Below are 25,982 nucleotides of genomic sequence, written 5' to 3'. Positions count from 1 at the left end.
ATTTAAATTATGACTTTGTATAAATACTAGATATTAACAGAACATCTACTGCGCAAAATGGGCAGAGTTTACTTGTTTGAGAAGGAGTGGCTTATTTAAGGCTAAGATTTATTTAATCTGTTTGTTCCCAGGCAAAATTGGATGTGATGCAATTCCAAATTTCACCACATGATGGTGCCCAATTTTGACTTCATAGGACATATTCAACACTTAACTATTATGTTCAAGGTAATCAGATTTGTTTATTATTCCAATGCCCTTTTCAAAACTATTCTGGATTACTACTTTGGATCTATTCTACATTACTTGGCAACAACATACTCTGTAACAGATTAGGCAGTATAATCACATATGTTAACTTGAGAGTGCCCACACTCAATCTACTTATCGTGATGTGTTAAATCAATTACTGTTAGACATTATTATTCTGATAATCTACCAAATCTTTGAATTGAAGAATTTGTGATTTAATTAATAGCTTGTTGTTATGTTCAGGGTAATCAGACTTGTATATAATTCTAATGGCCTTCTTTTGAAAACTATTCTGAATTACAACTTTGGATCTTATATTACTTTGCAACAATATACTCGGTGACAGATTAGGCAGTATAATCACATATGTTAACTTCAGTGCCCACACTGTATTTATTTATGGTTATTTGTTAAATCAAGTACTGTTAGACATGAAATAGGAAGTGTTTAACATAAATGTTATGGCTACTCACCATTGTAGCTCGCTCCTGGTCAATGATACGAGCCTCTTCTTGCAGTGGAAAACTTGCAGCCAACAAACACCGTGGAACCTAAAGGAATGAAATTAAACATTAACATTTCGCCTGGACCAATATTCACACGTACAACGCAACGCGGCTACACTTCTGCTAGCGCCTCAGCTACACGTTGCTATTACAAACGTAAATCTCTTTAAACACAATGAGTGTTACTTACCGTGTACGCTGTAGACGGTCCAGTTGCAAGCAGAAAATGAAGATATTTCTGTTGATATTCGTCGTTGCTCAGTGGCTCACGGCCATCGCGCCAACAGATTTGAATTTTGGTGGAAGTTCAGCCAATTACGTCATATCCGCGGCACATGACTGCGACGTAATACCCGCTTATCTGAAACGGCAGTTAAAAGTAGAGTTACATCAAGTTTTCTTTTTTAATCAACGCAATCATTTACAACCGTTGACCAGAAAGAATCGTCGAAATTCGACGTTCCCCCCAAACGCCACACTCACTCGCTTTTCAGGGCAACAAAAGTACTTCTTTTTAAAAACGATTAGTTGTACTTACCGTGTACGCTCTGGACGGTCCAGTTGCAAGCAGAAAATAAAAATATTTCTCTTGTTAGTCGTATGTTACCATCCGCTGTGTCTTTGTCAACATCGCCATTTTCCTACTTCCTGTTGCGAGCCACGCCCACGGATTTAAATTTTGGCGGAAGTTGCGCCCATTGGCGTAGTTTTCGCGTATAGCAAATCCTATTGGTTGGGAAGGGGGCGCGGTTATGCAGCCGAGGGGTCCTGTGATCGGTGGGATGTAAAGTAGGCGTCGACGTCACGTCCGCGTCACGTGGCAGACGTCATATAGCAACCGCTGTTTTGTTTAGTAGACTTACAGTTGTTATGCATTGACATAATGGCGCACACTCCAAATAGATTTAAATAAATTAAATAATTCTTCTGCCCACTCCCTTTTAAACAAGTTAACTCTCCCCGCGGATTTGAATTCCGGCGGAAGTTCTGCCCATCACGTGACGTCTGTCACGTGACCACACGCGGCAGATGTCATATAGCAACCGCTGTTTTGTTTAGTAGATTTACAGTTGTTATGCGTTGACATAATGGCGCACTGGTTAGCATGTCCACCTCTTAAGCATGATGTTGCGGGTTCGACGCCTGATCAATGTTAGCATGGAGTGAGCTGAAGTGCATGGCGCTGAAGATTTGAATCTTTGAAATGCGCTGAGGTCTGACGTATCAGGCAGAATGGTTTGCCATCACATTCAACAAAAAATAGAAACTTTCCCACTCTGATAAAAACGTCCTGTGTTCATCTACATATTTTCGTTTTGCTGTGCATCTTTTCCCTGCCATTTCGAGAGCCCAATTGACACTAATAGTTTACTGGAATGTGTTTGCCCATCCTACTTTGTGGAATTTCACCACATGCGCTTTTGACGAAAATACTAAATTGAACTCAAGTGAAGCCAACACGCACAACCCCCCCCCCCCCACACACACACACACACACACACACACACACACAAATGTTGATATGAACATAAAAGAGCCGCATGCGGTTCGGGAGTTGCGGCTTGGCCAAACCTGTACTAAACAACTTTATTTGTATAAAATTTTCACAACAGCTGTCACACAAACAAAGCGGGAAAAACCGAAGACATGCGTGTTCCGCCCACGCTGGATTTATTTGCACCTTTGAAAAGACACCGTATTGCCGCAGATGTGGCAAAGAGTACTTTTGGGCATCTGAGACGGAAGGATGTCCAAAGCATCACGTCACCTGCTCTGGTAGGAATGGTGGTGGGACGTTGAGGTCAACCGCTTTGGGGTTGGCTGAATCTTTGGTCGCAGGATGCCACACACTTGAAGACAGAAGCAGAAAAGCAGAGCTAAATGCAAAATGTACTCACCGGTGACTCCAATTTTTCCCCCCCCTGAAGAAATGGATGGACGGGTGGCCCCGGCTGGCCGGTGGGACTCTTGTTATTCTGACCCTTTTTAGTGCGCGTTTGGGGCAACAACCGTTTTTTGTGGCGCTCTCTTCTGGTTCAAGAGTGCCCTGCATGTGAATTTGCCTTTCCTGCCTTCTGATTGGATGAGCGCCGGTGTGACGCGGTGCCTCTGTCACCGTGGCGGGGGGTATACGTCGGCATCGGAGCGTCTGCCAACGTCTGAGACCGGCTGGCAGTGTATCGGAGGTGTCGAGTGCGGTGCCGCTGGAGCTCACTCACCAGCTGGTGTTAGGGCCACAGAATGAAGGCCAAGGAGAAGACTAGAAAGAGAAACAGAAACTTCTCCTCCAATTGTTTGATTTGTCTCTTCTGAGCTTCGATGAATTCTTTCAGCTCTTTGTTCCTCTAGGACGGACAAATGGAAAGTGGCATTCAAAAGCCAGTAAGCGTGCAAGTAAGTGCCGGGCTGGCTTTGGGCCCTTACCTGTTGCGCGCTGTGCAGCAGATCCATTCTCTCTTGGAGGATGCAAGCGTCGCGCTCCCTCAACTCGCACATCAGGGCTCGCTTCCATTGGTCCACGGCGCTCCTAAGCTCTTCTCTCTGATCCGCCGTCAGCACGTCATTCACGCCAGCGTGGCTGGCTTTTTCGCCGTCCGTGGCGGGGCAGTCCCGCTGCGGTAGCGCCTCGTACAACATGGCCTCCAGCTCCAGGATCCTCTGGGCCGCAATCCTCGTCCATCAGTGGTCCGGCGGGAGATTTGAGGGCGGCTTACCTTATGAGCCTGGTCCATGGAACACTTCCTGAAGTCCAACTCTTCATCCAGGTAGCCCTTCTGCTTGCAGAACATATCCTAGCACAGCTCAAGGTCAGAATTGTTGGGGCACATTGCCGGAGTTCCCCTTGGCTGATGTCGCGTGTCTGTCTACCTTCTCACTTTCAATGTCCAACATCTTCTGTTGAAGTGCTGACTTGGTCACTTTGATGTATTCTAACCACTGAGGAAAGGCTGCTGTCACATAAGCAGAATGCGAGAGCGTGCGTGGACGTGCGCGTTACCTTCTCGGCTAGGGTGAGAAGGGTCCTGGCGTGAATCACGACCACCTGCTCCTCGTTGGTGAGATTCTGCAAGAGCCCAAAGGCACAGCGTCAACAAGCTTCTTTCAGCGCAAAGCCTTCCAAAAGTCACATTTGAGCCGCCGAGTCTCGTGGAGTGCGAACATAAGGAGTTCGACATACACTTACGGCGTTATAGCCCAGGATGTCCAGCTTCTTCATCAGATCACTGATGACGATGTCCGGGGGAAAGGCGCAAGGAGCAATGTAAGGTGTTCTGGGACCTCGGGTTAAGGTTAGGGTTGCGAGGGACGCCTTACGTACGCTCACGCCCTCGGCCTCGCAGTAGATCTGCAAAGGGCTGAGGCCGTCTGGGAAACGGACTTGCAGAAACTTCAAGACGGGGGAGCGCCACTCCCTCTCCTGAAAGGCAGAGGCATGCATCCGTCCGTCCGTCCGTCCGTCCGTCCGTCACATCTCTGGCCTCAACACGCTTGTGCGAGTCTTCCCACCTCCAGCTCCAGGATGCGGAACTCAAGCAGTTCGTTTTGGTCTCGGATATCCTGGATGTGCTCTTTCAGACGCGCTTCTTCCGCCTCCATCCGCCTGACCTGAAAAGACAGTCAGACCTCATCTGCGGGGCTTCCCGACAGGTGTGACGCCAAGCGACTCCGCCCAGCGCCTTTCTTTCCGTCACCTTTTCGGCCAACTGCTGATTGCTCTGACGCAGCAGCTGCTTCTCCTCCACCCACTTGACATTCTAGAAGAGACAAACGCGTGGACAGCTTTGGAATGTTGTGTCATTTTCATCCACAAATTCTTTGGTTGACTGGAAAATGACATTTGCTTTTCTCCGCATTTTCCCAGCCACGTTCAGGGGGGGGGGGGGTTGGTCCAGTAATGCCAGACGGATGAGTGACTGAAGAATGTAGCTATTTTGTCTGAGAAAAAGGTGTGCTCATTGATGAGCTTACCTGTCCTTGTTGCTTCAGCGCTGACTCCAGATCTGCTACTCTGCTTTGATAGTGACCCATTTCTACCATCAGCTTTTCTCTGGTCTGAAAGGAGGAGGAGGGAGGCTCCTCCTCCTCCTTTCAGACCAGAGAACACCCGAGGCTGGGTGAGAACGGGGAGGCTGCGACCCGGCCGGGGGTTGCGGGAAGGGGCGCCACCTTGATCTCCTTCTCGGCGTCGTAGTCCCCTTCGCTGGTCTGGGCTAGCAGAGCGTAGGCTCGTTGCAGCGCTTGATATTCTTGCGTCAGCTGGCGGTAGCGAAGCTCCGCCTCTTCATGCACACACCAATGCAACACAGCACTAGTACCAGAATCAGTCAGACCGGCGACAAAGCACCCGCGACGCAAAGACGAGTCCGATTCCAGGCTGAAGAGGAATGTTTGGTGCCAATACGCTGGCAGAAATGGCGGGCTACCTCTTCGGGTTCCGTGTCGGGGGTTCTGTCGGTGTGAAAAGACAAGGACGATCCGTCCGGGTCCACCAACACGTCTTCGTCGTAGCCGTAAAATGTTTCGATGACCTGCGGGCGCGGAAGCAAACATCTCTCTGAACAAACTGAAGCGACACCTCACGATGAATCGACGAGAGGAACGATAGCGAGAAAAAGGCCATTTCATCTTGCGCAACACCAAGCAGCCGCAAACAAACAGACTCACCTTGCAGGACCTCACGCTTTGTTCCTCCTCAGAGATTCTCGACGTCGGTATCGTAGCAGCAAATCTCTCTCCTGTCGACACAAATAATCCGCCTTTGAGATTCTTTGGATGCAAAGGGAACGAACGGCTCCGGCGCAGAAACAAACGCGACTCACAATGACATTTCTGACATGAGCTCCTGTCTCCAGAGCCTGAAAAACACGTCACCGGCGATGATTGGAGGGACGCTCGTCTTTTCCAAAAGTGACAACTACAGGGTGTGTCAGGGTTTTCCAGATTATCTTTATCGTATCATTGTGTTGCTTTGACTTTGACTGCGACCTGTAATAAATGATATTATTTATCCCTTATTTATCCCTATCGCTTATCCCTTCCTACACAAAGTCGTAAAACACCCCTTGCTATGTTTTGACTAGAGGTCAAGGGCTTCCTCTATTCAATCCACTCTTACACCCACCCTGTTTCTCTTAATTAAAATGCTCGTGCAGGAGCCGAGAGTCAGACTTCATTCGTACAACGGATGGACTCTCCACCTGCAGGTGTCCAAAAGAACTTACTTGTCTCCCGTGTGGTTCTTGCAAAATAAGTTGGAGCGAGCGCAACTCTAACAGGGTGCATTTTGCCACTAGCTGCCTACGGACAATGACGTCGCGCTCGCGGCTCATGGTTGACGGGCTGAGCAGCCGGGCAAGTCCGTCGTTTTCAGCGCACAGCGAGTGGCAAAGGCGCTGACAAAACGGGAGCTTTGAGCTGCTGAAAACGGCAAAACAAGTCTAAAGCGTGTTCAAACGCGTGCGCACAATGCTCCTGCTTGAAAGGTCGGAATTTAAGGGGCCAATTTTTTGGATGGCGGCCGCCGGCCAAGCTTTGGACGGAAAAGGTTTCCTGGCGACAGCGAGCGAGCGCGGCGCTGCCGTACGTGCACCGAGTCGCCTGCCTGAAGACCTTGGACAAGTCGTCGATGATGTGCCGCTGCTCCACAACTTGAAGGAACTCCATTTCACCGTCCTGCTGGCCGCAACCGCGGTCCAGGTCATTGAGCGAACTAGGCCTTCTCTGTGGAACACAAATGCAGTGGACTCTGTTGGCACGCCGCCGTTGTCCGCGTCGACTTACCAAGCTTGCCATCTCCTCGTTCTCCTGGGTGACAAAGCGCACTTTGTTTTCAAGGCGACACAGCACCAGCGAGAGTTCTTCATTCTTCCTGCTCAGGCGTTTGTTTTTGTACAGGAGTGGCAGAAACTGGCTTTCTGTTTCTCTCAGTCGCTTTAGCTGCAAGCATGAAGTGCGGGATGTGAAAGACGCACAACACGCGGGCCAGAACGTATCCATTTCTTTTGCATCGGTTTGAACGGAATCGTGGCTTTGGCTCCCAATAAAAGACATCTACCAGGCAACCGACTCGCCGCGCCGCTCAACTAATAAGCAAGCGCAATGGGTGCCTCGCTGGATGGCGCGCATCAAACGTAGCGCAAACCTTCAAGCGTGCCGTCAATAAATTACCAGTTCATTGCGCTCTTCAGAAAGCAGGGCGTTTCGATCCTCCAGTTTCCTGATGACTGCGCTGAGCTCAGCGATTTTCAGATGAAACCGTCGCGTGTCCCGATCCTCCTGAGACTGAAAACGCCCCGCAACACACACACACAAGCACTCGTTCAAAGTTCAAAACTGTTTTTGTGCTACCTTCCTCCAGCAACGAACTAAGTCATGCGTACTGCAAGTGTGTGATGAGGTGGCTTACGCAATGAAGAGGATTGCTAGTAGCGGCGTTGACCCCACTTCCAGGGTAGTTTAGGCCCGCCCTTTGGGAATCCCTCAGGGCAGCGATCTGCTGCTCGGCAGCCTGAGTCTGCAGCTGAAGGCGGTGGACGTGGCCGGCCCCAGGGCTTCATCCAAAACACTAACCGCTCTGTCTTTCAGCTTGATCTCATCCGTCTGGATGTACAAACGGGGAGCGCTCAGGCAGGCGGGCAAACTCATTTGCCAGAATTGTGACAAAAACAAAGAGAGCAACCGGCCAATTTTTTTCTTGAATCGACTAGAACACCTTTGCTGTGACAAAAGCGAAGCGAGCAACCGGACATTTTCTTCTTGTGAAATAGAATAGAATAGAATGCCTTAGGTGTCATTGCACTGCAGGTATACAACGAAATTGGGAACATAGCCACGCACCGCGCATCTGATCAGTCCTACCAGTCGGCGGATCTCCCTCTCGCAGTCTCTCTTGGTTCGGCTCAGCTCCTCCCGATGCTGGTGATGAGCCGATCGGAGCTCGGCCGCTCGGGACTGCCAGGCCTGCTGGGCCGCTGCCAGGGCTTCTTCCGCGCTCCTGGTGGAGGCGACACCGCTCGGTCTCCCGACACCGCCGCGTCTCCTCCACCTCCGCCAGCAAAGCGCCCCCCCTCCTCACCTGAGCAGACATTGCGCCACACCGGGCCGTTGAGACCGCAACGGAGCGCCGCGACGCTTACTGGGGACAAGCTACACAATACGGTAGCGGCCGCATCGAAGCCCGACGTGGCGTGCGGATAGTCAGACACGGATAGAGCGGATCACCTTGTCCATGGAGCCGTCCCTCAGGCTGAGGACCAAGGCATTCAGTCGCTGGATCTCTCCATCTTTGATTTTGATCACTCTCATCAGCTCCATTTCATGCTGCCGCAGTAATGTCTCCCTGGTAATGGCTAACTCTTTCTGCTTCTCCTCATGGAGTTTGCTTTTGAGTTCCGTCATGGCGGCGGTGGCACGGTGGTGCTCCGCCCGCAGGTCCTGACTTCTCTCTCTCTCCAGACAGCTGACCTGACATGACTTAGACTTAGACTTAGACAAACTTTATTGTCATCTTGTCTGCACATGGTGCATACAAAACGAAATTCCGTTGCATACGTCTTACAACAAAGTAGTGATATTGCAGTTGAATAGAAGTAACATATCCTATGAAAATATATATATATATACATATACTATTATATATATATATATATATATATATATATATATATATATATATATATATTAAAAATAAGTATAAAGTGCAGCAGTGATAATTATGCAATAGTGCAAGTAGGCAAAACAGTATTCAAGAGTGTGCAGAGGAATGCTAAACCATGTATTAAACTTCTATTTAAAGGGTTTATACAAGTTCAGTAAAGTTGGTAGTGCGAGATAGTGCAAGATAGAGGTCCGTAGTGTCATAAAGTACAGTTCTGTGAATGTGTGATGCAGAGTTCAGTTTAGAGCTCAACAGTTCTAGTGTTCAACAGTCTGATGACAGCAGGGAAAAAGCTGTTGCAGAACCTGGTGGACCTGCAGCGGATGCTGCAAACCTCTTCCCAGAGGGCAGCAGGGAGAACAGTCCATGGTGGGGGTGTGATGGGTCATTGATGATGTTACGGGCACGGGACATGCAGCGCTGAGATGAAATGTCCTGAATGGAGGGAAGAGGAGCCCCTATGATCCTCTCTGCTGTCCTCACCACTCTCCTCACGTTCTTCCAATCGGAGGCGGTGCAGCCTCCACACCACACAGAGAGACAGCTTGTCAGAATGCTCTCTATGGTGCTCCTGTAGAACGTCCTCATGATGGGTGGGGGCAGGTGGGCTCTCCTCATCCTCCGCAGGAAGTACAAGCGCTTCTGTGCCCTCTTGACCAGTGCCGTAGTGTTCATAGTCCAGGTGAGGTCTTCTGTGATGTGGACCCCCAGGAATTTGGTGCTGCTGACCACCTCCACAGCTGAGCTGTTGATGATCAGTGGAGCGTGGTGAGGCTGTTTTTTCCTGAAGTCGACGATGATCTCCTTCATCTTCTCCTCATTCAGGATCAGGCTGTTTTCTCTGCACCAGCCCACCAGCTGCTCCACCTCCTCTCTGTAGTCCAGGTCGTTGTTGTCTCTGATGAGCCCCACCACCGTTGTGTCGTCTGCTGACTTCACGATGTGATTGGTGGTGAACCTGAGGACGCAGTCGTGTGTCATCAGGGTGCACAGCAGGGGGCTCAGGACGCAGCCCTGAAGGGAGCCTGTGCTGAGGGTGATAACATCAGAGGTGTTCTGTCCGACCCGGACTGACTGAGGTCTGTTGGTGAGGAAGTCTAGCAGCCAGTTGCGAAGGGGGGTGTTGAAGCCCAGGTGTTCCAATTTTCCTACCAGATGCTGTGGGATGATGGTGTTAAACGCTGAGCTGAAGTCCAGGAACAGCCTCCGCACATGGGTGTTCTTCTCCTCCAGGTGAGCCAGGCTCAGGTGAAGAACGGAGGAGATGGCTTCCTGAGTGGAGCGGTTTTGCCGGTCGGCAAACTGGAACGGGTCAAATAATAGGGGGAGTCTGGAAACGATGTGACCTTTAAGCAGCCTTTCGAAGCACTTCATCATAACCGGAGTCAGTGCAACAGGCCGGTAATCATTAAATGAGGTGATTTGAGGTTTCTTCGGCACCGGAATGATGGAGGCAGTCTTAAAGCACGCCGGCACTGTGGCTTGGCCCAGCGAGGTGTTAAAAATGTCTGTGATGACCCCAGCCAGATGACTTGCACATTCCCTGAACACACGCCCAGGAATGTTGTCCGGGCCAGGGGCCTTACAGGGGTTGACTCTCCTCAGGGTCTTCAACACATCGGCGGAGTCAAGGCAGAGTACCTCCTCTTCCTGATGGGGGACAGTTTTAACTGCTGGAGTGCCGTTTAGTGCCTCGAACCTCCCAAAGAAGTTATTTAGACCATTTAGAAAGTCAGCATCAACTACACCCACCGGGGGGGGGGAGGGTGAGTTGTCGTCTGTAATCGCCCGTATGCCTTGCCACATACTCCTGATGTTTTTGACGTCGTGGAAACGATCCTGAAATTTTCGACTGCGGTCTCGCTTCGCTATCCTGATGGCACGGTTCAAGTTGGCTCTCGCTGTCCTCAGTGTCTCCTTGTCGCCAGACTTGAAGGCAGAGTTCCGCGCTCGTAGCGTTTGACGTACCTCCTCAGTCATCCAGGGTCGTTGGTTGCCCGGGGTGATGATATTCTTAGTGGTGCTGACGTCCTCGGTGCATTTGTTGATGTAGGCTGACACAGTCATGGCACACGCATGTCTAATCTACATCGGGAAAACTGGGAGGGAGGGAGGCAGGCAGGGAGGCAGGCAGGGAGGCAGGCAGGGAGGCAGGCAGGGAGGCAGGCAGTGTCTGTCTGTTGAGGTTTTCACCTTGTTCTTCTCCTGCTGAAGTTCTAACTGGACGTCCATCAGTTTGGTTCTCAGCTCGTCATTGGCGGCCTGAAGGGCGTCCGTTCGCTCCGCCTTGGCCCGCCCTGCCGGAGCTCGTTTGGACATCTCTTACTCGAGTCTCGCCCGGTCGTCAGTCAGAGATCACAACATTTGTACCTGGAGAGCACAAACGCAGCGCTGTTTTCCACTGGCTTCGAACTCAACTTCAATCGGTACCGTAACTTACAACATCATAAACATAGAACTAGCTTGACTTATTCATTGAATAAATGCATTTGGTTCTTCAAAACTGCATCACGCAACATAGCGTGACCGAGACGGCCGTTATCCACCTGCGTGAAGTTATTTGGTGAAATGAATGAGATGTTTAAGACACCATCGTTCTGTCTCTATGTAGATGAAGGGAAATAATCGATTGCTGAAGGTCCAAAGGTGTTGTGATAAACAAATAAACATATTAGTGATTAGTGACATATTTGTGATAAACATATTAGGCAGGATAATCACATATGTTAACGTGACTGCCCACACTGTATTTATTTATGGTTATTTGTTAAATCGAGTACTGTTAGACATGAAATAGGAAGTGTTTAACATAAATGGAAGACGAAAGGGGTACTCACCATTGTAGCTCCTGCTGGTCAATGATACGAGCCTCTTCTTGCAGTGGAAAACATACAGCCAACAAACACCGTGGAACCTAAAGGAATGAAATTAAACATTAACATTTAGCCTAAACCAACATTCACAGATACAACGCAACGCAAACTACACAAACGTAAATCTTTTTAAACACAATGAGTTGTACTTACCGTGTACGCTCTAGACGGTCCACTTGCAAGCAGAAAATAAAGATATTTCTGTTGATAATCGTCGTGTTTGTATCCGGTGTCTCGCTCAAGGCCATTGCGCCCACAGATTTGAATTTTGGCGAGAGTTCAGCCTATTGACGTCATTTCCGCGGTGTAATACCCGCATATCTGAAACGGCAAAGTTAAGAGTAGAGTTAAATAAAGTTTTTAGTCAACGCAATAATTTACAACCGTTGACCAGTCGAAATAATCGTCGAAATTTGGCGTCTGTGGCTGGAAGCAGACGCCGAGTTCGACATTCCTCCCAAACGCCACACTCCCTCGCTTTTCAGGGCTAAAAAAAACCAGTTGTAATTACCTTGTACGCTCTAGACGGTCAAGTTGCAAGCTGAAAACAAAAATATTTGCCTTGTAAGTCATCGTGTTACTAACCGCTGTGTCTTGTTTGCCAGAATTGCCGCTTTCCTACTTCCTGTTGCAAGCCACGCCCACGGATTATAATTTTGCCGTGAGTTCCGCCTATTGACGTCATGTCCGCGTCACATGACTGCGACGTAATATTATCTAAAACTGTTTGTGCGGTATTGTGTTGTTCTGTGCGGTATTGTGTTATTCTGTGCGGCGTCGTGTTGTTCTGTGCGGCGTCGTGTTGTTCAGTGCGACGTCGTGTTGTTCAGTGCGGCATGGTGTTGTTCAGTGCGGCATGGTGTTGTTCAGTGCGGCATGGTGTTGTTCAGTGCGGCATAATGTTGTTCAGTGCGGCATAATGTTGTTCAGTGCGGCATGGTGTTGTTCAGTGCGGCATGGTGTTGTTCAGTGCGGCATGGTGTTGTTCAGTGCGGCATAATGTTGTTCAGTAAGCCATAATGTTATTCAGTGCGGCATGGTGTTGTTCAGTGCGGGATGGTGTTGTTCAGTGCAGGATGGTGTTGTTCAGTGCGGCATGGTGTTGTTCAATGCGGCATGGTGTTGTTCAGTGCGGGATGGTGTTGTTCAGTGCAGGATGGTGTTGTTCAGTGCGGCATGGTGTTGTTCAATGCGGCATGGTGTTGTTCAGTGCGGCATGGTGTTGTTCAGTGCGGCATGGTGTTGTTCAGTGCGGCATGGTGTTGTTCAGTGCGGAATGGTGTTGTTCAGTGCGGCATGGTGTTGTTCAGTGTGGGATGGTGTTGTTCAATGCGGGATCGTGTTGTTCAGTACGGGGTGGTGTTGTTCAGTGCAGGATGGTGTTGTTCAGTGCAGGATGGTGTTGTTCAGTGCGGCATGGTGTTGTTCAATGCAGGATCGTGTTGTTCAGTGCAGCATGGTGTTGTTCAGTGCAGCATGGTGTTGTTCAGTGCGGCATGGTGTTGTTCAATGCGGCATGGTGTTGTTCAGTGCGGGATGGTGTTGTTCAGTGCGGCATGGTGTTTTTCAGTGCGGCATAATGTTGTTCAGTGCAGCATGGTGTTGTTCAGTGCGGCATGGTGTTGTTCAGTGCGACATAATGTTGTTCAGTGCGGCATAATGTTGTTCAGTGCGGCATGGTGTTGTTCAGTGCGGCATGGTGTTGTTCAGTGCGGCATGGTGTTGTTCAGTGCGGCATGGTGTTGTTCAGTGCAGGATGGTGTTGTTCAATGCGGCATGGTGTTGTTCAGTGCGGGATGGTGTTGTTCAGTGCAGGATGGTGTTGTTCAGTGCGGCATGGTGTTGTTCAGTGCGGAATGGTGTTGTTCAGTGCGGAATGGTGTTGTTCAGTGCGGCATGGTGTTGTTCAGTGCGGCATGGTGTTGTTCAGTGCAGGATGGTGTTGTTCAATGCGGGATGGTGTTGTTCAGTGCGGGATGGTGTTGTTCAGTGCAGGATGGTGTTGTTCAGTGCGGCATGGTGTTGTTCAATGCGGCATGGTGTTGTTCAGTGCAGGATGGTGTTGTTCAGTGCGGCATCGTGTTGTTCAATGCGGCATGGTGTTGTTCAATGCGGCATGGTGTTGTTCAATGCGGCATGGTGTTGTTCAGTGCGGCATGGTGTTGTTCAGTGCGGCATGGTGTTGTTCAGTGCGGCGTAATGTTGTTCAGTGCGGCATGGTGTTGTTCAGTGCGGAATGGTGTTGTTCAGTGCGGCATGGTGTTGTTCAGTGCGGGATGGTGTTGTTCAGTGCGGCATGGTGTTGCTCAGTGCGGCATGGTGTTGTTCAGTGCGGGATGGTGTTGTTCAGTGCAGCATGGTGTTGTTCAGTGCGGCATGGTGTTGTTCAGTGCGGCATGGTGTTGTTCAGTGCGGCATAATGTTATTCAGTGCGCCATAATGTTGTTCAGTGCGGCATGGTGTTGTTCAGTGCGGGATGGTGTTGTTCAGTGCAGGATGGTGTTGTTCAGTGCGGCATGGTGTTGTTCAGTGCGGCATGGTGTTGTTCAATGCGGGATCGTGTTGTTCAGTGCGGCATGGTGTTGTTCAGTGCGGCATGGTGTTGTTCAGTGCGGCATGGTGTTGTTCAGTGCGGCATGGTGTTGTTCAGTGCGGCATGGTGTTGTTCAGTGCGGCATAATGTTGTTCAGTGCGGCATAATGTTGTTCAGTGCGGCATAATGTTGTTCAGTGCGGCATAATGTTGTTCAGTGCGGCATAATGTTGTTCAGTGCGGCATAATGTTGTTCAGTGCGGGATGGTGTTGTTCATTGCGGCATGGTGTTGTTCAGTGCGGCATGGTGTTGTTCAGTGCGGCATGGTGTTGTTCAGTGCGGGATGGTGTTGTTCAGTGCAGGATGGTGTTGTTCAGTGCGGCATGGTGTTGTTCAATGCGGCATGGTGTTGTTCAGTTCGGGATGGTGTTGTTCAGTGCGGCATGGTGTTGTTCAGTGCGGCATAATGTTTTTCAGTGCGGCATGTTGTTGTTCAGTGCGGCATGGTGTTGTTCAGTGCAGCATAATGTTGTTCAGTGCGGCATGGTGTTGTTCAGTGCGGAATGGTGTTGTTCAGTGCGGCATGGTGTTGTTCAGTGCGGCATGGTGTTGTTCAGTGCGGCATGGTGTTGTTCAGTGCGGCATGGTGTTGTTCAGTGCGGGATGGTGTTCAATGCGGGATCGTGTTGTTCAGTGCGGCATGGTGTTGTTCAGTGCGGCATGGTGTTGTTCAGTGCGGCATGGTGTTGTTCAGTGCGGCATGGTGTTGTTCAGTGCGGCATGGTGTTGTTCATTTCGGCATAATGTTGTTCAGTGCGGCATAATGTTGTTTAGTGCGGCATGGTGTTGTTCAGTGCGGGATGGTGTTGTTCAGTGCGTTATAATGTTGTTCAGTGCGGCATGGTGTTGTTCAGTGCGGCATGGTGTTGTTCAGTGCGGCATAATGTTGTTCAGTGCGGCATAATGTTGTTCAGTGCGGGATGGTGTTGTTCAGTGCGGGATGGTGTTGTTCAGTGCGGCATGGTGTTGTTCAGTGCGGCATGGTGTTGTTCAGTGCGGCATGGTGTTGTTCAGTGAGGCATAATGTTGTTCAGTGCGGCATAATGTTGTTCAGTGCGGCATAATGTTGTTCAGTGCGGGATGGTGTTGTTCAGTGCAGGATGGTGTTGTTCAGTGCGGCATGGTGTTCAGTGCGGCATGGTGTTGTTCAGTGCGGTATCGTGTTGTTCAGTGCGGTATCGTGTTTCTCAGTGCGGTATCGTGTTTCTCAGTGCGGTATCGTGTTGTTCAGTGCAGTATCGTTGTGTTGTTCGTATTGTGTTGTGTTGTTCGTAATGTGTTGTGTTGTTCGTATTGTGTTGTGTTGTTCGTATTGTGTTGTGTTGTTCGTATTGTGTTGTGTTGTTCATATTGTGTTGTTCATATTGTGTTGAGTTGTTCGTATTGTGTTGTGTTGTTCGTATTGTGTTGCCTTTAACACTTAGCCTCTAACACTTAGCCTCTAGCATCTAGAAGGTAAATAAATAGGAAGGAAGGACTCACCGGTGACGTCTTCGCCCACGTCCAAGCGTTGTACTTTGTATTTTCATCCTTCTGACAGTGGAAAACATAGCCAACAAACACCGTGGAACCTAAACGAATGAAAGAAAACTATCATTTGGCCACAACCAACATTCACAGATACAACACAATGTGACGTGCGGGGTTGAGGTTAAAGGTTGAGTGAAGGGCCCTCGTTTTAAACTACTTTTTTGAAAAGGATTGGGAACAAGTAAGACGTATTTAATTTATTTAATGGGAAGTAGTAAGAGCTATTGAATTTAATCTATGTATTATATTCTATTGTATTGTATTCTGTTGTATTCTTTTGGATTGTATTCACACTAACCCCACTAAAACTTCAGCCCACAAAAACTCGCCTCTGGCGCCTAGCCTCTGGCACTTAGCCTCTAACACTTAGCCTTTAACACTTAGCCTTTAACACTTAGCCTTTAACACTTAGCCTTTAACACTTAGCCTAGAAGGTGAATAAATAGGGTTAAAGGTTGAGTGAAGGGCCCTCGTTTTAAACTACTGTTTTGAAAAGGAGTGGGAACAAGTAAGACGTATTTAATTTATTTAATGGGAAGTAGTAAGACTTATTAAATTTATTTAATCTACTTTTCTTCCCAGGCAAAATTTGATGTGCTGCAATTCCAAATTTCCAAAGTGAATGAAGGAATGAAGTCCTTTAAATTATGATTTTGTATAAATACTAGGCATTAACACAAAATCGACGGCACAAAATGGGCAGACTTTACTTGTTTGAAAAGGACTGGTTACAAGACAGACTTTTTTAATTTATTTAATGGGAAGAAGACTTAGTTTAATTGATCTATTTTTGTTCCCTGGCAAAATTCGATTTGCTGCAATTTCAAATTTCCAAAGTGAATGAAGGCAAGAAGTCGTTTAAATTATGATTTTGTTTAAATACTAGGCATGGACACAAAATCTACGGCACAAAATGGGCAGACTTTACTTGTTTGAAGAGGACTGGTTACAAGACAGACTTTTCTGATTTATTTATTGGGAAGAAGACTTATTTAGTTTATTTAATCTATTTTTGTTCCCTGGCAAAATTGGATTTGCTGAAACTGTATTTTGCCAAATCTTGCCTTGAGACCTGATAGGAAGTATTAAACGCTTAGTTAAATCAATACAAGTTGGTAGTAAGAGCGAGTAATGTTGGTTGAACCGATGAATGAAGGTTGAAAGCAATTTAAATTATGACTTTGTATAAATACTAGATATTAACAGAACATCTACTGCGCGAAATGGGCAGAGTTTACTTGTTTGAGAAGGAGTGGCTTATTCAAAACTAAGATTTATTTAATCTGTTTGTTCCCAGGCAAAATTGGATGTGATGCAATTCCAAATTTCACCACATGACGGTGCCCAATTTCGACTTCATAGGACATATTAAACACTTAGCTTGTTATTATGTTCAAGGTAATCAGATTTGTTTATTATTCTAATGGCCTCTTCAAAACTATTCTGGATTACTACTTTGGATCTATTCTACATTACTTGGCAACAACATACTCTGTAACAGATTAGGCAGTATAATCATATATGTTAACTTGAGAGTGCCCACACTCAATCTACTTATCGTGATGTGTTAAATCAATTACTGTTAGACAGTATTTGTCTGATAATCTACCAAATCTTTGAATTGAAGAATTTATGATTTAATTAATAGCTTGTTGTTATGTTCAGGGTAATCAGACTTGTATATAATTCTAATGGCCTTCTTTTGAAAACTATTCTGAATTACAACTTTGGATCTTATATTACTTTGCAACAATCTACTCGGTGACAGATTAGGCAGTATAATCACATATGTTAACTTCAGTGCCCACACTGTATTTATTTATGGTTATTTGTTAAATCAAGTACTGTTAGACATGAAATAGGAAGTGTTTAACATAAATGTTATGGCTACTCACCATTGTAGCTCGCTCCTGGTCAATGATACGAGCCTCTTCTTGCAGTGGAAAACTTGCAGCCAACAAACACCGTGGAACCTAAAGGAATGAAATTAAACATTAACATTTCGCCTCGACCAATTTTCACACGTACAACGCAACGCGGCTACACTTCTGCTATTACAAACGTAAATCTCCTTAAACACAATGAGTGTTACTTACCGTGTACGCTCTAGACGGTCCAGTTGCAAGCAGAAAATAAAGATATTTCTGTTGATAATCGTCGCTGCTCAGTGGCTCACGGCCATCGCGCCAACAGATTTGAATTTTGGCGGAGGTTCCGGCAATTACGTCATATCCGCGGCACATGACTGCGACGTAATACCCGCTTATCTGAAACGGCAGTTAAAAGTAGAGTTACATCAAGTTTTCTTGGAACCTAAACGAATGAAAGAAAACTATCATTTGGCCACAACCAACATTCACAGATACAACACAACGTGCGGGGTTGAGGTTAAAGATTGAGTGAAGGGCCCTCGTTTTAAACTACTGTTTTGAAAAGGAGTGGAAACAAGTAAGACGTATTTAATTTATTTAATGGGAAGTAGTAAGACTTATTAAATTTATTTAATCTACTTTTCTTCCCAGGCAAAATTTGATGTGCTGCAATTCCAAATTTCCAAAGTGAATGAAGGAATGAAGTCCTTTAAATTATGATTTTGTATAAATACTAGGCATAAACACAAAATCGACGGCACAAAATGGGCAGACTTTACTTGTTTGAAAAGGACTGGTTACAAGACAGACTTTTTTAATTTATTTAATGGGAAGAAGACTTATTTAGTTTAATTGATCTATTTTTGTTCCCTGGCAAAATTCGATTTGCTGCAATTCCAAATTTCCAAAGTGAATGAAGGAAAGAAGTCGTTTAAATTATGATTTTGTTTAAATACTAGGCATAGACACAAAATCTACGGCACAAAATGGGCAGACTTTACTTGTTTGAAGAGGACTGGTTACAAGACAGACTTTTCTGATTTATTTAATGGGAAGAGGACTTATTTAGTTTATTTAATCTATTTTTGTTCCCTGGCAAAATTGGATTTGCTGAAATTGTATTTTGCCAAATCTCGATTTGAGACCTGATAGGAAGTATTAAACGCTTAGTTAAATCAATACAAGTTGGTAATAAGAGCGAGTAATGTTGGTTGAACCGATGAATGAAGGTTGAAAGCAATTTAAATTATGACTTTGTATAAATACTAGATATTAACAGAACATCTACTGCGCAAAATGGGCAGAGTTTACTTGTTTGAGAAGGAGTGGCTTATTCAAAACTAAGATTTATGTAATCTGTTTGTTCCCAGGCAAAATTGGATGTGATGCAATTCCAAATTTCACCACATGATGGTGCCCAATTTTGACTTCATAGGACATATTAAACACTTAGCTTGTTATTATGTTCAAGGTAATCAGATTTGTTTATCATTCTAATGGCCTCTTCAAAACTATTCTGGATTACTACTTTGGATCTATTCTACATTACTTGGCAACAACATACTCTGTAACAGATTAGGCAGTATAATCACATATGTTAACTTGAGAGTGCCCACACTCAATCTACTTATCGTGATGTGTTAAATCAATTACTGTTAGACATTATTTGTCTGATAATCTACCAAATCTTTGAATTGAAGAATTTGTGATTTAATTAATAGCTTGTTCAGGGTAATCAGACTTGTATATAATTCTAATGGCCTTCTTTTGAAAACTATTCTGAATTACAACTTTGGATCTTATATTACTTTGCAACAATCTACTCGGTGACAGATTAGGCAGTATAATCACATATGTTAACTTCAGTGCCCACACTGTATTTATTTATGGTTATTTGTTAAATCAAGTACTGTTAGACATGAAATAGGAAGTGTTTAACATAAATGTTATGGCTACTCACCATTGTAGCTCGCTCCTGGTCAATGATATGAGCCTCTTCTTGCAGTGGAAAACTTGCAGCCAACAAACACCGTGGAACCTAAAGGAATGAAATTAAACATTAACATTTCGCCTGGACCAACATTCACACGTACAATGCAACGCGGCTACACTTCTGCTATTACAAACGTAAATCTCCTTAAACACAACGAGTGTTACTTACCGTGTACGCTCTAGGCAAAATTGGATGTGATGCAATTCCAAATCTATCTGAAACGGCAGTTAAAAGTAGAGTTACATCAAGTTTTCTTTTTTAATCAACACAATCATTTACAACCGTTGACCAGAAAGAATCGTCGAAATTCGACGTCCCCCACAAACGCCACGCTCACTCGCTTTTCAGGGCAACAAAAGTACTTCTTTTTAAAAACGATGAGTTGTACTTACCGTGTACGCTCTGGACGGTCCAGTTGCAAGCAGAAAATAAAAATATTTCTCTTGTTAGTCGTATGTTACCATCCGCTGTGTCTTTGTCAACATCGCCGCCATTTTCCTACTTCCTGCTGCGAGCCACGCCCACGGATTTAAATTTGGGCGGAAGCTCTTTCCATTGGCGTCGTTTTCGCGTATAGCAAATCCGATTGGTTGGGAAGGGGGCACGGTTATGCAGCCGAGGGGTCCTGTGATCGGTGGGATGTAAAGTAGTATCGCAGGATGCCACACACTTGAAGACAGAAGCAGAAAAGCAGAGCTAAATGCAAAATGTACTCACCGGTGACTCCAATTTTTTCCCCCCCTGAAGAAACAGCTGGACGGGTGGCCCCGGCTTGCCAGTGGGACTCTTGTTATTCTGACCCTTTTTAGTGCGCGTTTGGGGCAACAACCGTTTTTTGTGGCGCTCTCTTCTGGTTCAAAAGTGCCCTGCATGTGAATTTGCTTTTCCTGCCTTCTGATTGGATGAGCGCCGGTGTGACGCGGTGCCTCTGTCACCGTGGCGGGGGGTATACGTTGGCATCGGAGCGTCTGCCAACGTCTGAGACCGGCTGGCAGTGTATCGGAGGTGTCGAGTGCGGTGCCGCTGGAGCTCACTCACCAGCTGGTGTTAGGGCCACAGAATGAAGGCCAAGGAGAAGAATAGAAAGAGAAACAGAAACTTCTCCTCCAATTGTTTGATTTGTCTCTTCTGAGCTTCGATGAATTCTTTCAGCTCTTTGTTCCTCTAGGACGGACAAATGGAAAGTGGCATTCAAAAGCCAGTAAGCGTGCAAGTAAGTGCCGGGCTGGCTTTGGGCCCTTACCTGTTGCGCGCTGTGCAGCAGATCCATTCTCTCTTGGAGGATGCAAGCGTCGCGCTCCCTCAACTCGCACATCAGGGCTCGCTTCCATTGGTCCACGGCGCTCCTAAGCTCTTCTCTCTGATCCGCCGTCAGCACGTCATTCACGCCAGCGTGGCTGGCTTTTTCGCCGTCCGTGGCGGGCCAGTCCCGCTGCGGTAGCGCCTCGTACAACATGGCCTCCAGCTCCAGGATCCTCTGGGCCGCAATCCTCGTCCATCAGTGGTCCGGCGGGAGATTTGAGGGCGGCTTACCTTATGAGCCTGGTCCATGGAACACTTCCTGAAGTCCAACTCTTCATCCAGGTAGCCCTTCTGCTTGCAGAACATATCCTAGCACAGCTCAAGGTCAGAATTGTTGGGGCACATTGCCGGAGTTCCCCTTGGCTGATGTCGCGTGTCTGTCTACCTTCTCACTTTCAATGTCCAACATCTTCTGTTGAAGTGCTGACTTGGTCACTTTGATGTATTCTAACCACTGAGGAAAGGCTGCTGTCACATAAGCAGAATGCGAGAGCGTGCGTGGACGTGCGCGTTACCTTCTCGGCTAGGGTGAGAAGGGTCCTGGCGTGAATCACGACCACCTGCTCCTCGTTGGTGAGATTCTGCAAGAGCCCAAAGGCACAGCGTCAACAAGCTTCTTTCAGCGCAAAGCCTTCCAAAAGTCACATTTGAGCCGCCGAGTCTCGTGGAGTGCGAACATAAGGAGTTCGACATACACTTACGGCGTTATAGCCCAGGATGTCCAGCTTCTTCATCAGATCACTGATGACGATGTCCGGGGGAAAGGCGCAAGGAGCAATGTAAGGTGTTCTGGGACCTCGGGTTAAGGTTAGGGTTGCGAGGGACGCCTTACGTACGCTCACGCCCTCGGCCTCGCAGTAGATCTGCAAAGGGCTGAGGCCGTCTGGGAAACGGACTTGCAGAAACTTCAAGACGGGGGAGCGCCACTCCCTCTCCTGAAAGGCAGAGGCATGCATCCGTCCGTCCGTCCGTCCGTCCGTCCGTCACATCTCTGGCCTCAACACGCTTGTGCGAGTCTTCCCACCTCCAGCTCCAGGATGCGGAACTCAAGCAGTTCGTTTTGGTCTCGGATATCCTGGATGTGCTCTTTCAGACGCGCTTCTTCCGCCTCCATCCGCCTGACCTGAAAAGACAGTCAGACCTCATCTGCGGGGCTTCCCGACAGGTGTGACGCCAAGCGACTCCGCCCAGCGCCTTTCTTTCCGTCACCTTTTCGGCCAACTGCTGATTGCTCTGACGCAGCAGCTGCATCTCCTCCACCCACTTGACATTCTAGAAGAGACAAACGCGTGGACAGCTTTGGAATGTTGTGTCATTTTCATCCACAAATTCTTTGGTTGACTGGAAAATGACATTTGCTTTTCTCCGCATTTTCCCAGCCACGTTCGGGGGGGGGGGGTTGGTCCAGTAATGCCAGACGGATGAGTGACTGAAGAATGTAGCTATTTTGTCTGAGAAAAAGGTGTGCTCATTGATGAGCTTACCTGTCCTTGTTGCTTCAGCGCTGACTCCAGATCTGCTACTCTGCTTTGATAGTGACCCATTTCTACCATCAGCTTTTCTCTGGTCTGAAAGGAGGAGGAGGGAGGCTCCTCCTCCTCCTTTCAGACCAGAGAACACCCGAGGCTGGGTGAGAACGGGGAGGCTGCGACCCGGCCGGGGGTTGCGGGAAGGGGCGCCACCTTGATCTCCTTCTCGGCGTCGTAGTCCCCTTCGCTGGTCTGGGCTAGCAGAGCGTAGGCTCGTTGCAGCGCTTGATATTCTTGCGTCAGCTGGCGGTAGCGAAGCTCCGCCTCTTCATGCACACACCAATGCAACATAGCACTAGTACCAGAATCAGTCAGACCGGCGACAAAGCACCCGCGACGCAAAGACGAGTCCGATTCCAGGCTGAAGAGGAATGTTTGGTGCCAATACGCTGGCAGAAATGGCGGGCTACCTCTTCGGGTTCCGTGTCGGGGGTTCTGTCGGTGTGAAAAGACAAGGACGATCCGTCCGGGTCCACCAACACGTCTTCGTCGTAGCCGTAAAATGTTTCGATGACCTGCGGGCGCGGAAGCAAACATCTCTCTGAACAAACTGAAGCGACACCTCACGATGAATCGACGAGAGGAACGATAGCGAGAAAAAGGCCATTTCATCTTGCGCAACACCAAGCAGCCGCAAACAAACAGACTCACCTTGCAGGACCTCACGCTTTGTTCCTCCTCAGAGATTCTCGACGTCGGTATCGTAGCAGCAAATCTCTCTCCTGTCGACACAAATAATCCGCCTTTGAGATTCTTTGGATGCAAAGGGAACGAACGGCTCCGGCGCAGAAACAAACGCGACTCACAATGACATTTCTGACATGAGCTCCTGTCTCCAGAGCCTGAAAAACACGTCACCGGCGATGATTGGAGGGACGCTCGTCTTTTCCAAAAGTGACAACTACAGGGTGTGTCAGGGTTTTCCAGATTATCTTTATCGTATCATTGTGTTGCTTTGACTTTGACTGCGACCTGTAATAAATAATATTATTTATCCCTTATTTATCCCTATCGCTTATCCCTTCCTACACAAAGTCGTAAAACACCCCTTGCTATGTTTTGACTAGAGGTCAAGGGCTTCCTCTATTCAATCCACTCTTACACCCACCCTGTTTCTCTTAATTAAAATGCTCGTGCAGGAGCCGAGAGTCAGACTTCATTCGTACAACGGATGGACTCTCCACCTGCAGGTGTCCAAAAGAACTTACTTGTCTCCCGTGTGGTTCTTGCAAAATAAGTTGGAGCGAGCGCAACTCTAACAGGGTGCATTTTGCCACTAGCTGCCTACGGACAATGACGTCGCGCTCGCGGCTCATGGTTGACGGGCTGAGCAGCCGGGCAAGTCCGTCGTTTTCAGCGCACAGCGAGTGGCAAAGGCGCTGACAAAACGGGAGCTTTGAGCTGCTGAAAACGGCAAAACAAGTCTAAAGCGTGTTCAAACGCGTGCGCACAATGCTCCTGCTTGAAAGGTCGGAATTTAAGGGGCCAATTTTTTGGATGGCGGCCGCCGGCCAAGCTTTGGACGGAAAAGGTTTCCTGGCGACAGCGAGCGAGCGCGGCGCTGCCGTACGTGCACCGAGTCGCCTGCCTGAAGACCTTGGACAAGTCGTCGATGATGTGCCGCTGCTCCACAACTTGAAGGAACTCCATTTCACCGTCCTGCTGGCCGCAACCGCGGTCCAGGTCATTGAGCGAACTAGGCCTTCTCTGTGGAACACAAATGCAGTGGACTCTGTTGGCACGCCGCCGTTGTCCGCGTCGACTTACCAAGCTTGCCATCTCCTCGTTCTCCTGGGTGACAAAGCGCACTTTGTTTTCAAGGCGACACAGCACCAGCGAGAGTTCTTCATTCTTCCTGCTCAGGCGTTTGTTTTTGTACAGGAGTGGCAGAAACTGGCTTTCTGTTTCTCTCAGTCGCTTTAGCTGCAAGCATGAAGTGCGGGATGTGAAAGACGCACAACACGCGGGCCAGAACGTATCCATTTCTTTTGCATCGGTTTGAACGGAATCGTGGCTTTGGCTCCCAATAAAAGACATCTACCAGGCAACCGACTCGCCGCGCCGCTCAACTAATAAGCAAGCGCAAGTAGCGGCTCCCTGGTAATGGCTAACTCTTTCTGCTTCTCCTCATGGAGTTTGCTTTTGAGTTCCGTCATGGCGGCGGTGGCACGGTGGTGCTCCGCCCGCAGGTCCTGACTTCTCTCTCTCTCCAGACAGCTGACCTGACATGACTTAGACTTAGACAAACTTTATTGTCATCTTGTCTGCACATGGTGCATACAAAACGAAATTCCGTTGCATACGTCTTACAACAAAGTAGTGATATTGCAGTTGAATAGAAGTAACATATCCTATGAAAATATATATATATACATATACTATATATATATATATATATATATATATATATATATATATATATATATATATAAAAAATAAGTATAAAGTGCAGCAGTGATAATTATGCAATAGTGCAAGTAGGCAAAACAGTATTCAAGAGTGTGCAGAGGAATGCTAAACCATGTATTAAACTTCTATTTAAAGGGTTTATACAAGTTCAGTAAAGTTGGTAGTGCGAGATAGTGCAAGATAGAGGTCCGTAGTGTCATAAAGTACAGTTCTGTGAATGTGTGATGCAGAGTTCAGTTTAGAGCTCAACAGTTCTAGTGTTCAACAGTCTGATGACAGCAGGGAAAAAGCTGTTGCAGAACCTGGTGGACCTGCAGCGGATGCTGCAAACCTCTTCCCAGAGGGCAGCAGGGAGAACAGTCCATGGTGGGGTTGTGATGGGTCATTGATGATGTTACGGGCACGGGACATGCAGCGCTGAGATGAAATGTCCTGAATGGAGGGAAGAGGAGCCCCTATGATCCTCTCTGCTGTCCTCACCACTCTCCTCACGTTCTTCCAATCGGAGGCGGTGCAGCCTCCACACCACACAGAGAGACAGCTTGTCAGAATGCTCTCTATGGTGCTCCTGTAGAACGTCCTCATGATGGGTGGGGGCAGGTGGGCTCTCCTCATCCTCCGCAGGAAGTACAAGCGCTTCTGTGCCCTCTTGACCAGTGCCGTAGTGTTCATAGTCCAGGTGAGGTCTTCTGTGATGTGGACCCCCAGGAATTTGGTGCTGCTGACCACCTCCACAGCTGAGCTGTTGATGATCAGTGGAGCGTGGTGAGGCTGTTTTTTCCTGAAGTCGACGATGATCTCCTTCATCTTCTCCTCATTCAGGATCAGGCTGTTTTCTCTGCACCAGCCCACCAGCTGCTCCACCTCCTCTCTGTAGTCCAGGTCGTTGTTGTCTCTGATGAGCCCCACCACCGTTGTGTCGTCTGCTGACTTCACGATGTGATTGGTGGTGAACCTGAGGACGCAGTCGTGTGTCATCAGGGTGCACAGCAGGGGGCTCAGGACGCAGCCCTGAAGGGAGCCTGTGCTGAGGGTGATGACATCAGAGGTGTTCTGTCCGACCCGGACTGACTGAGGTCTGTTGGTGAGGAAGTCTAGCAGCCAGTTGCGAAGGGGGGTGTTGAAGCCCAGGTGTTCCAATTTTCCTACCAGATGCTGTGGGATGATGGTGTTAAACGCTGAGCTGAAGTCCAGGAACAGCCTCCGCACATGGGTGTTCTTCTCCTCCAGGTGAGCCAGGCTCAGGTGAAGAACGGAGGAGATGGCTTCCTGAGTGGAGCGGTTTTGCCGGTCGGCAAACTGGAACGGGTCAAATAATAGGGGGAGTCTGGAAACGATGTGACCTTTAAGCAGCCTTTCGAAGCACTTCATCATAACCGGAGTCAGTGCAACAGGCCGGTAATCATTAAATGAGGTGATTTGAGGTTTCTTCGGCACCGGAATGATGGAGGCAGTCTTAAAGCACGC

The 25,982-nt window shown here is 47.9% G+C and overlaps 2 protein-coding genes and 1 long non-coding RNA gene across 7 annotated transcripts; all 3 read right to left on the bottom strand.

The window, feature by feature from the left end:
• Positions 1-2,402: 2,402 nt before the first annotated feature.
• LOC137840258 (janus kinase and microtubule-interacting protein 3-like) lies at positions 2,403-6,206 on the bottom strand. Its single transcript, XM_068650526.1, has 14 exons — positions 5,579-6,206; positions 5,424-5,494; positions 5,183-5,287; positions 4,926-5,038; positions 4,728-4,844; positions 4,451-4,513; positions 4,266-4,364; positions 4,078-4,176; positions 3,757-3,822; positions 3,627-3,695; positions 3,473-3,550; positions 3,183-3,416; positions 2,978-3,103; positions 2,403-2,608 (listed from the first exon to the last, which is right to left on the bottom strand). Exons 5-13 carry the CDS (start codon positions 4,794-4,796, stop codon positions 2,987-2,989), a joined length of 894 nt encoding a protein of 297 aa, XP_068506627.1. The 5' UTR covers positions 4,797-4,844; positions 4,926-5,038; positions 5,183-5,287; positions 5,424-5,494; positions 5,579-6,206; the 3' UTR covers positions 2,403-2,608; positions 2,978-2,986.
• Positions 6,207-11,449: 5,243 nt separating this feature from the next.
• Positions 11,450-19,775, bottom strand: LOC137840273 (uncharacterized). The gene is made up of 6 exons (XR_011086807.1): positions 19,668-19,775; positions 19,444-19,490; positions 19,243-19,320; positions 15,364-15,452; positions 11,800-11,829; positions 11,450-11,609 (listed from the first exon to the last, which is right to left on the bottom strand). It is a non-coding gene; the product is annotated as an uncharacterized lncRNA (long non-coding RNA).
• Positions 19,776-19,935: 160 nt separating this feature from the next.
• On the bottom strand, positions 19,936-24,049 carry LOC137840277 (janus kinase and microtubule-interacting protein 3-like). 5 transcript variants are annotated; one of them, XM_068650574.1, is made up of 13 exons: positions 23,874-24,049; positions 22,758-22,828; positions 22,517-22,621; positions 22,260-22,372; positions 22,062-22,178; positions 21,787-21,849; positions 21,602-21,700; positions 21,414-21,512; positions 21,093-21,158; positions 20,963-21,031; positions 20,809-20,886; positions 20,519-20,752; positions 19,936-20,439 (listed from the first exon to the last, which is right to left on the bottom strand). In XM_068650574.1, exons 5-13 carry the CDS (start codon positions 22,128-22,130, stop codon positions 20,323-20,325), a joined length of 894 nt encoding a protein of 297 aa, XP_068506675.1. In that variant the 5' UTR covers positions 22,131-22,178; positions 22,260-22,372; positions 22,517-22,621; positions 22,758-22,828; positions 23,874-24,049; the 3' UTR covers positions 19,936-20,322. The 5 variants fall into 5 exon arrangements, with proteins under 5 accessions (XP_068506675.1, XP_068506674.1, XP_068506676.1 ...); XM_068650573.1 differs by lacking the exon at positions 23,874-24,049 and adding an exon at positions 22,913-23,549; XM_068650575.1 differs by lacking the exon at positions 23,874-24,049 and adding an exon at positions 22,913-23,548 and having other exon boundaries at positions 22,062-22,123.
• Between the last annotated feature and the right edge of the window lie 1,933 nt (positions 24,050-25,982).

This window comes from Syngnathus scovelli, chromosome 4 (genome assembly GCF_024217435.2).
Source record: "Syngnathus scovelli strain Florida chromosome 4, RoL_Ssco_1.2, whole genome shotgun sequence".
Lineage (NCBI taxonomy): Eukaryota > Metazoa > Chordata > Actinopteri > Syngnathiformes > Syngnathidae > Syngnathus > Syngnathus scovelli.
This window is presented reverse-complemented; position numbering and strand designations above follow the sequence as displayed.

Coding starts and splice junctions, on each gene's coding strand:
- LOC137840258 (XM_068650526.1), bottom strand. CDS start 4,796: ATGGTAGAAATGGGTCACTATCAAAGCAGAGTAGCAGATCTGGAGTCA. Junction 4,365..4,450: donor ATCAGCAGTTGGCCGAAAAG/GTGACGGAAAGA, acceptor CTGTCTTTTCAG/GTCAGGCGGATGGAGGCGGA. Junction 3,104..3,182: donor TGCTGCACAGCGCGCAACAG/GTAAGGGCCCAA, acceptor TGTCCGTCCTAG/AGGAACAAAGAGCTGAAAGA.
- LOC137840277 (XM_068650574.1), bottom strand. CDS start 22,130: ATGGTAGAAATGGGTCACTATCAAAGCAGAGTAGCAGATCTGGAGTCA. Junction 21,850..22,061: donor CGCTGAAGCAACAAGGACAG/GTAAGCTCATCA, acceptor TGTCTCTTCTAG/AATGTCAAGTGGGTGGAGGA. Junction 21,032..21,092: donor TTCTCACCCTAGCCGAGAAG/GTAACGCGCACG, acceptor GCCTTTCCTCAG/TGGTTAGAATACATCAAAGT.